We start from the raw sequence: 10,387 nt of genomic DNA on the forward strand, positions 1-10,387 counted from the left end.
GCGTGGGCCTCTCACTGTCGCGGCCTCTCTTGTTGCGGAGCACAGGTTCCAGACGCGCAGGCTCAGTAGTTGGGGCTCACGGGCTTTGTTGCTCTGCGGCATGTGGGATCTTCCCAGACCAGGGCTCGAACCTGTGTCCCCTGCATTGGCAGGCAGACTCTCAACCACTGCGCCACCAGGGAAGCCCTGGAAGGCAGATTCTTAACTACTGGACCACCAGGGAAATCCCTGACATTTCCTTTTCTACTCCCACCTTCCACTCCTGCCCATTCTCACCGGTGCCCTCGAGGACTCAATCAATGGGACTCAACGGGCAGCAAATCTCCTATCCTTGAACTTTTCAGCAACTGTTCCCTTCCCCTTCTTTTTCTGAGCCTAACTGAACCCTGGCTCTCCCCAGCGACACTGCTTCCCCACCAGCCCTCCCAAGCTGTGGCGGGTTTTCTCTCCCTCTCATCTGGGGTTACTGGGCCTAGAGGTAGGAGAGACATGCTCCTAGCTTCTCATTGCACTTGACCAGCATCCTTCTCTCCTCCTAAAACACCCAACTTGACTCTCATCTGACAACACCACACATCTCCCCACTTGTGCAGGTCATCTCAAAACCCCAGTCACTCCCCTGTCCTTGAAGCTTTAACTCCAGACTCACTGACTCTCCTGTGCTGTCATATATATTGGTGATTTCAATATCCCCATGAAGAATTCTTCCTATTCCCAGGCCTCTCTGTTTCTTGACCTCCTTTCCTCCAAGGATCTTGTCCACCATCCCACCCCAGCCACCAGTACCAGTTATATTCTAGACTTTATGCAGTGATCATAAGTCCCATCTCCAAACACCATCTCCTATCTTTCCAGCTCACTCTATAGTACCCCAACTCCAGCCACACTTTGACACCCCCTGGAACTACCATGCATGGATCCCCCACCTTTTCACTGTCCCTCGCCCCCTTCATACCCTATTTCATTTCCATAGTCAAGCACCACAACATATATCCACAAATCCTTGCACCCATTTCTTGCTTGGCTAAACCGCAACCCCAGTTAGATTGATCCAACTCTGCCTACTTCATGTGCCCTCCTGTGCAATGGAGCATGTCTGAAGAAAAAATACACAAACCTGCTGACTGATCTCAAGGGCATCCTTATTGCTGCCTGCTAAGCATTGTTTCCCTAGTCCATTCACTCTCCCTCAACACTGGACAACTATTCCACACTTTCTTTTCTTGCTTCAGATCTTCACTTCTTCCTCCCTTCTCCTCATTCTCACTCTTCCTACTTCAGGGAGAAAAACTGAAGCAATCAGAAAAGAACTTCTCTATAACTTCCCACTATCACATCTACCCACCTGCACCTGTGCCAATAGGTGACCTTCTCTATTATAATGGCTGAAGTGTCCTTGTTCCTGGCTTAGGTCAACTCCTCAAAATAGGCACTAGATCCCAATCCCTCTCAGTCACGTAAGGCACTGCTCCAGCAAGTCACCTCTCTCTCCTACATCACCAATTTCTCTCTCTCTATTGGATCATTCACACCAGCATACAATATTCTGTTATTTCTCCCTTCTTTAAGAAAATCCTCTCAAATCCATCTTTGAGCAATATCTTAGCTCAGGCTGCTATTACAAAATACCATAGGCTTGGTGGCTTAAACAACAGGCATTTATTTCTCAGTTATGGAGACTAGAAGTCTGATATCAGGGTGCCAGCATTATTGGGTTCTGTTCCTGGCTTGCAGACAGCGGCCTTCTTGCTGTATCCTCACATGGCAAGGAGAGGGAGGGAGAGGGGGAGAGAGAGAGAGAGAGAGGTGTCAAGTTCTCTCATCTCTTCTTATAAAGGCACTAATACCATTCATGAGGGTACCACCCTCATGACCTCATCTAAACCTAATGATCTTCCAAAGGCCCCACCTCCAAATACCATCACATTGGGGGTTAGGGCTTCAACGTATGAATTCTGGGAAAATACAATTCAGTCCATAGCAAGTTATCAACCCATTTTTCACCTTCCCTTTATAACAACACTCTTAAGACAGAGTGTATATTCCCTGTTTTCCATTACTTCATTGAAACTGCTCTTATCAAAGTCACTAATGCTAAGTCCACATTCTAAATCCAACGGTCAGTTCTCAGTCCTCATCTTAACTTGATTTACCAGCAATAGCTGAAACAGTCTCATCATGTCTTCCTTCTTTAAACACATTCTCCACTCGGCTTCCAGGATGCCACACTCTCCAGGGTTTATTTCTTTTACTTAGGATTCTTTGCTGGTTCCTCCCCCTCTCCCCAACCACTAAACAGTGGAGTACCCCAGAGCTCAGTCCTTGGACCTCTTTTCTGTCGACAGTCACTCCCATGATAAGTGTATGGAGATGCTCCTACTTTTGATATCTTCAGGCCAGGGCTTTCCCCTGAATCCCAAGTTGATATGATAAACTGCCTACTTGCCATTTCCATTTGGATGTTTAATGGGTACCTTAGACTGAGACCTGATCCTCATCACCTGACCAAACCTACTCCTCTCACACGCTTTCCATATGAGTAAATGGCAAACTTTATTCTTGCAGCTGCTCGGGACAAACTTTGGAGTCCTCCTTGATCAGTCCAGTGTCGACACATCCAGTGTCTGATCCAGCAGGCAAATTCTGACACCTCTGTCTTCAAAATATATCCAAAAATCCAGTCACTTTTCACCTCCTCCCCTGAAATCATTCTAGTCCAACAACCAACATCCATCATCTGTCACCTGAACTGCAGCAAGAAACTCCTAAGCCATCTCTCTGCTTCTGCCCTTGCTGTCATCAGTCTATTCTCAACACTGTGGCCAGTATGACCCTGTGAACATAGGGCAGGTCATGTCACCCCTCTGTTCAAAACTCTTCAGCAGATTCCCAGCTCACTCCAGAGTAAAATACAATGTCCTTCCATGACCCACAAGGCCCTATATATTGACTCCCCCCACCCCACCTCTCTGACCACCTCTCCTAATGCTCATTAAGTCTCTGCTTTGGCCACACTGGTTTCCTTGTTGTTCCCTCTTGCCTGAACCACTCTACTCCTAGATATCCAAACAGCTTGCATCCTCATCTCCTTCAGGTCTTTACTTAAACATCATGTTCTGGGTGAGGACCACTCCAGCCACCCTATCTAAAATTACAATCCCTTTTTCTGCCCCCAGAAATGTGCTACTTTTTCCTCCTTTTCCCTTCCTTACTTTTTTCCTCCTTAGCTCTTTTCACCAAATACTAATGTGTTTTATCTTGTTTGTATTCTATCTCCCCATCTAGAAGGTAAGCTCCTTCAGAGGCAGGGATTTCTGCCTGTTTTGGTGCCTAGATCAACACCCCTCACATAGTAGGCAGTCGACAGATATTGTTGAGCAAATGAATGAATGAAATAATAATAATGAGTGAGACTGTGTCTGTTCTTACTCTCTGTTATATCTCCAGCACCTAGCACAGTGCCTGGCCTGGCACAGAGTGGGCACCCAATTGATATTTGTGGAATGAAGTAAAGGAATGAATAGGATTGTTGTGAAGATTAACTGACACATAAAAGATATTTAAGTATTAATAACAGAGTTATAGGAATGAAGAACCATTATTCCTGTTCATTCCGCAATGCAAAGTAACTTAAATGTATCACTTCCTCATAGCAGAAGTCTTGAGTTACTTTTTAATAGTGAAGGAACAAGTAGAACTAGATTGAGAATTTCAGATCTTGTTGTAGTTTTGTATTAAAAAACTACAATATAAAGCCCTAATAAGGTGAAGTCTCTCCAGGAAATGGGTAAGGTGACTCACCTACCTACTGGAGAAATGGGTGGAGTGAGGTGAGGCTAGCAGCGACGTACCTGGATGTCCATGGACTCTCTGCTAATAAGGGGAATGACAAGGAGGTGTGGATGGATGGAGACGACGTGGACCTCTCTGATGATGGCTGTGTCCCTTCCACCAGCCAAGCCTAACAAATGTGGTGGAGGTGTATGGTAGCAACAACGGGTGGTTCATAAAACCTATAAAGCAAGGCTTTGAGATCCACTAAGGATCCCAATCTATTGGTTCTAGAACGTTTTCCAACACAGTTCATGAGCTGTCCCTAAAAACAGCTGTTAGAAACATCAACACTTCAACCCATCCTCAGCCCTTGAGGTCAGCCCACAGTTATAAACGTGGACTCATGGGGTAAAGCGTATCCATTCAGCACTCACATCAGTTTGGAAACATTACATGGTCGGTGCTTCCACCTACAGACCTTTCCACCAGTGCTGGATGGTGGTTTCTTTGGATTACAGGGTGTCAGGCACAGGCCTTTAGCAGGGACTGAGGTTAAAGATCAACCTTTGTGCACAAAGGTGAGCATGGTACCCTTTTCTGCTAGGGTCTTCTTGCACAGTAATGGGAGTCCATCCTTTCTGTGAGGCCCCTGTTGTCTTTTGGAAGGCTGCAATAAGACCATTTCCTCATTCAAGTTTACTTAGAATTTCCCCCTACCCAAACCTTTTAAATATTACTCATCTGGTCACTACAAAGAACCAAGTGAAAGTAGTCCAGAACACCTTAACGTAAAGAACCTGACCCAGAAACTGCCATATGGCCACCAAGGTTTTAGCTCCGAAAGTAAGGGAAGAATGCTGAATCATCCTGCTCCTAGAAGCCAAACTGTAACACATCCACATTTCCAGGGCAGATTCATTTCTTCTGTCTTGGTATCTGTCCCTGAGTTTGGCACTATACTTTTTTCTTGAGACAGTTAATTGTAAAGACCTTTGGGTGGTCAAAAAACTTGATTTGCACCAGTGACTCTGCCCTCAAATAAGTAAATGTGCTTGTCACAAAAACAGTTATGTGTCCAATCATGATCTCCCACACACAGCAGCTAATTACAGTACATCTCACATACCTGAATTAGCCTTTAAGGCACTTCACTCAGTCATCCAACAAACATCAACTGAAGGTCTACTATGTACCTGTTCCAGAGCATATATTTGAGGAATACCCAGTCATTTAGGGGTTGAGAGAAGATAAACTTTGTAAACAGATAAATTACAATAAAACATGATGAATGCTATCTTAGAAGGTCTGCACAATGTTATTGGGCAGCAGATGGAAGACAGAGATTCCTGGGGGCTGGGTAAGGAGTCAAGACGGACTGTATAGAGAAGAGTGACTTGAGCGGGATATGAAGGGTGAATAAAAGCTCCCCATGGGGGAGGGAGCTGCACCAGACAGGCATCTCAGGCAGAGGCAATTTCAGCGCAAGGGGCAGGGAGGTCAGTATAGGCTGAAGCATAGGGTGGAGTGGAAGAGAGGAAACAGAAAGTGCTGAGTCCAGAATTACTGAGTGTTGGTCCCAACTGCTAACTGAGCAATATGTGCCCAGACACCCTGACCGATGTTTATCAGATTAATGTGTAAAAAGAACCTAGACCTATGCCTGGCACATGATAAACACTCCACGAATTTTGCTTTGAATACTACTATGTGCATTTTGGTGTCACATTCGCCACCACCTTATCCTTGGGATTGAGAAAAATTAACAAATTTGTGTTGAATGAATGAAGAACCTGTGGTTTCTAAGAAGGAAATGGCAGTGGATAGGATTCTCATACTGCTACATCCAGCAGGAAGGTGAAGGGAAAGTGTTTTCTACAGGATTGCTTCAGTCACCTGAAGGTCATTCACTCTTCCCGGTAGCCTCCCCCACCCAAATCCATGCTGGGTAGTGCAGACCACTGGGTTAAAAAGAATAACCATAAAACCTTACATTTGCACAGCTTCTTCAGCTTACTTGTATTATCTAGTTTAAAATAACTGCAATCTTTAAATCCCAAACTTTTAACCTCTTGTCTGAATCCTATGTCAGATACAACCTGAAATTCTCATCTCTGTATTTGAGTTCCCACTAGCCTCCCTGGAGGGAAGATTGGCAATGAATTTAAGAAACTGGTAGAGTCACTGTCCATACGTGTCCCAAACTGACCCCTTCATCTACTCCCACATGAATCTCAAGAAAGAACAGAAAGAAGCCTGAGTAAAGGTGGTACCTTAACTTCCTAAACTATCACATTACTTTGCAACGTCACTGTCTACCCTCAATTTAATATAATTCAGTTCAGTTCCACATCTGATGTCCTAAGGCATAGTTATTCCATTATCACTGGCTGGGAATTAGGAGACCAGGTTTTTAAATGTCAGTTTGCTGCCAATTAGCTGGATGGCACTGAGCAAGTCACTTCGTTTTTTTGAGCACCAGGTTTTTCATTTGTAAAATGAAGGGGTCAGAATGGGTGATCCCAAACTCCTTCCCAGCTCTCACAATAATTCTCAAATGGGAAATAGCATCGATGTCATTGTAACTCCGAAGCTAGTAAGTTCTAGAGTTTATTTCGGAGGAGTACTTTGGCTCAGCAAATTACCAACAGTTTTCTACAGTTGACTCTAGAAGAAACTGGGAAGTAGACTGCATATCTTTACTCATTCAAAAATATTTCTTCAGTGCCTATTAAGGTGTGAGGCACTATTTAGACACTGTTACAGCCCTGAACAAAGCAAACGAGCTTAGTCTTCTCATGGAATTCACTTCCTTGTGTTTAATTAATCCCCCCACGCACCAAATAAATCTTTTGACTGCTTTGGACAGCAGAAACAGTGATCTAGTAGGTTTGTTTTATGTGTTGTGATTTGTGTGGGGCAATCTCTGAATTAGCAAAATAATTAAAACTGCTTCAAAAAATCCCTGTCTTCAGTTTCTCCATCGACTAGGTAAATAACTATGTAGTTTAAAAAGAAGTAACTCCTCGTTTCTGAAGAGATACATTCACACATGAATTCCAGAAAAATTTTAAGACACTAAACGAAAGGGGTGAAATGTTTCCTGCAGCATTAGAATTTAATTTTCTCTTTTCCTATGACTGATTCTTTAACATGGGGTTTTAGATACAAAACAAAGAGCATTTCCCTTCTCCTTCACAGAATGCATGATGGGTCTACAAAAAGGAACATGATGTGGAATGATGTGTCTGTATCTAAAAAAGGCATCTTTACAGGCTGTAAAACAAATAAATAAAGTGCAAACTTTTGGGGTGGAAAGATGTATATACTAGATTTAGATCAGTAAAATATAACAGATTATTCCATTTATGTATGGTACTGATGCAGAATTTTAGAGCTGGAGGAACCCTAACCCTTAGTTTTATAAATGAGAAACCTGAGATTCAAAGACATAAAGTGACTTGGCCAAGGCAAAGCCAAGATACTCATTAGCAGCAAAGTTGTAATAAGAATCCAATTCTACTGATTCCCTGTCCAAGAATTAGTTCTATATTAACGAACTGAGAGTTTTAGTAAATCAGGACTAGAGAGATGGTGCCCTTTATGGCTGACAGCCACTGTTTTAGACTATGTATGATACCTGATGTCTGTAGTATATTTCTCCAACAGACTATACAATCTGATATTACTTATGAAGGATTCAGATAAATTTATGGATGAAACATCTGGGACAGATATGTTCTACTTAGAAACAGGTCATATTCAAAATCTCATTCCTAAATAGCCTGTTCAGAATTTGGAACCCCTTTCCCCTGCCAAAGAAAAGTAACAAATTATGAGTTAATGTAACCAGGCATGATTGAAATAATATGAATGGTATTCCAAGAAGCACTCTCACTGGGCCCAAAGCCCCTTGAGTCCTGGACCCCCCTGAAGTGACTGGATACCTCCAGACTGGAGGCTGGAGAGACTCAAAACTGCAAGCCAGGGGGAGTTTCCTAAGCCAGGATTCCTAAGTCAGAGACTGTTTGTATTAGGATAATTAAGAATACCTAAAAACATACATAACCTCTTGAGGTCATGGTCACAGATGATAACCATGTCTTACCCAAAAAAATCTCTTGGACACAGCAGTGGAGAAATCGGTGAGGCCAGAATGGTCTGTACCTGAAATCTTGGCTTTTCTGGAATCGGAATTCAGTACTTTCAGGGAGGAGGATGAGTTTAAAGAAAACCCATCAAAGGTCTTCTCTCCCACTTTACACTCAAGAGGTGACTCCAATCTTTCTCAGATTTCTCCCCATCTGCAGGTTCCTAGCTTGGGAATAATATTCTATGTAGTGCATTAATGATGCTTAGACACTCTTGGAAAACTTTTAAAAACATTCATCCTAATGGCAATTTTGTAAATTTAGTGTGGGCTTCTATCATTCTAAACTGACAGCGTATCAGTGCGAGCACAATTGGCTAATTTGGGGTTAGCTTGATTTTCCTCGGACCTCCAGGAGGCTTCAGGTGAATTTGAGTTCCTTCCAAACTAAGTCTCCTAAGTGAATTAAATCCTGTTCTCAAATCTTGGCCTCAGGGCAGATGCTGGTGGTCAAAGAAGCTCTCAAGGTTAGGGGCTTTCTCTAACCCAAAGAGGTCTCTCAGGGGACAGCGGCAGGTTTGGAGGCCCGTAAGGAGATTTGGCCTGGGGGGGCCCGGTGCGCGCGCCCACCCGCTGGCTCTCGGAGACCCCGGAGCGCCTCCCCGCCCTCCCGGGCCCTCCTAGCTCACCGAGGTTGCCGCCGACGATGGTGACGGCGATCTGGTCCATGAGCACCGCCCGGAAGCGCACGTCCTGCTCGGAGCAGCGCTGCCGGAGGGCGCGCAGGATCTGCACCTGAGGGTAGTCCTCGCGGATGCGCCGGTCCGTCAGGAACCAGAGCTGGGAGCACATGGCGGCCAGGGCGGCAGCGCCCGGCGGGGAGCGGGCCCCCTCGGCGCCCCGGGCCGCTCGCTCTGGCTGGCGGGCGGCCGGCGTCCCGGGCGAGCGCGCGCCGCCGCTCCGCTCCCGCCGGTGCGCCAGGCGCCTCTGCAGCCCTGACCCAGCGAATCTGCCCGGCCACTCAGCGCCGCCGCCGATCCCGGCCAGCCAATCAGCGCGCGGCGGCGTGCGCGGGCCGGCCGCGGGGCCAGCTGCAGAGGCGGCCGCGGCGGGGCCCAAGCTTGCTGCGGCCGGGAAAAGGGACCCGGGTGGGGTTAGCGGCCCCGGGAAGCCCCGAGCGAGGAGGGCGGCGGGGAGGCTGAGGGAGGGCATCCCTGCCCCGCGCTGGACCCCGGCGGGCGTGGCGCTGCCGGCCGGGGTGGGGCGGCCGGAGCGGGAGGGGCTCGGGCGGCGACCCAGTGAAGCCGAGAGGGTGTCCGGGCTGACGGAATAGTGGTCCGCAGCGGGATGCTTCCCAAAGGCCGTCCCGAGCACCCGGGGGCTGGGAGCATCGGCGGCCCTCTACAGAGCCTGGGGCAGGGCCTCGGGGACGTCCCAAAGGAGACTCTGGGGCCTGGCGAAGGTCACACAGCTAGGCCTCCAGGTGGACTCTGGCCTTGGAATGCTCTGCCCAAATCCTGGCCTGGAGCTGGGGTGGGGATTGAGGGTTCAGATAATTTGAAGGTGCATTTCTCAGGGTCTCAGGTTTTCTTTCACTGGACACCCCCTCCCAGGATGCAGCGGTTCTGGGCCTGCACAACCTCAATGTGAAGAAAATGGACTCCTTTTAGTTAGAAGGACCACCAGTTGGTCTTCCCCCATCCCCCCAGCCCATACAACTGAGTCATCTTTAAACACTGTCCTTGGTCCTAGCCAATCGCAAATTCTGCCAGCAAACAACTATGTTTGAATCCAGACTTTCCTCTCTAAATAACTGAAAGACTAAAGTTAGCCATCCTTGGAGATTGCATTTGCGCTTCTGGCTCATTAAAATATTTGTCTTTTTTTTTTTTTTTTGGCTTACGAGGGCAAGAGGAATTTCAAAGCAGGCCAAACAATGATAATTTAGAAATGGGGTAAGATATCTCAGGTAAGGTATAGGCTTCTCTATATATATTTTGCAGGTGTGTGCATTTACCCGCTTGATGTGCCATTGGAAAAGTTCTGTCTAAATGGAATTTCAAAAATTAATTATTTTTCGAGCAATGTTAAGTAAGTCTTTTTGTGTTGCAAAATACCCGCCCCCCCCCGCCATGAATGTATTTTCTTAAAGTAGCAGTAACCTAGTGCCCTATGACTTAGTAACTTTCAAAACTATCTTCTAACCACAGATCGACTTGGGCACTAGAGGCTCTATCTTGTACCTTGACCATTTCCTTGATGTCCTATGGTATATATTTTGTACACCCTGATGCTTTCTACTTGCTTCTGCAGGATCATAATACATAGGATGTCTATAAGATGATCAGAACCACAGATGTCTGGAACGATAATTTGTATATAAGAGTCACTAAATTTAGAAGTTGCTTACAATCCATTTTCATAGTCATCTTCATAAGTCGAGAATGTTTAATTCATATGCAGATGGATGCCAAGATCCCCAAAACCCAAGCTTGAGGAGAACAGGATCTGGGGATCCAGATGTTG

The 10,387-nt window shown here is 46.1% G+C and overlaps 1 protein-coding gene across 1 annotated transcript in view; it reads right to left on the reverse strand.

Moving 5' to 3' along the window:
• Positions 1–8,750, reverse strand: part of RIMKLA (ribosomal modification protein rimK like family member A) — a 28,875-nt gene extending 20,125 nt beyond the window's left edge. The window contains exon 1 of the mRNA XM_007103484.3: positions 8,551–8,750. Coding sequence (XP_007103546.1) covers positions 8,551–8,713 — 163 coding nt within the window. The 5' untranslated portion in view covers positions 8,714–8,750. The remainder of the gene's footprint in view (positions 1–8,550) is intronic.
• Positions 8,751–10,387: the final 1,637 nt, after the last annotated feature.

Source organism: Physeter macrocephalus, chromosome 3, assembly GCF_002837175.3.
Source record: "Physeter macrocephalus isolate SW-GA chromosome 3, ASM283717v5, whole genome shotgun sequence".
NCBI lineage: Eukaryota > Metazoa > Chordata > Mammalia > Artiodactyla > Physeteridae > Physeter > Physeter macrocephalus.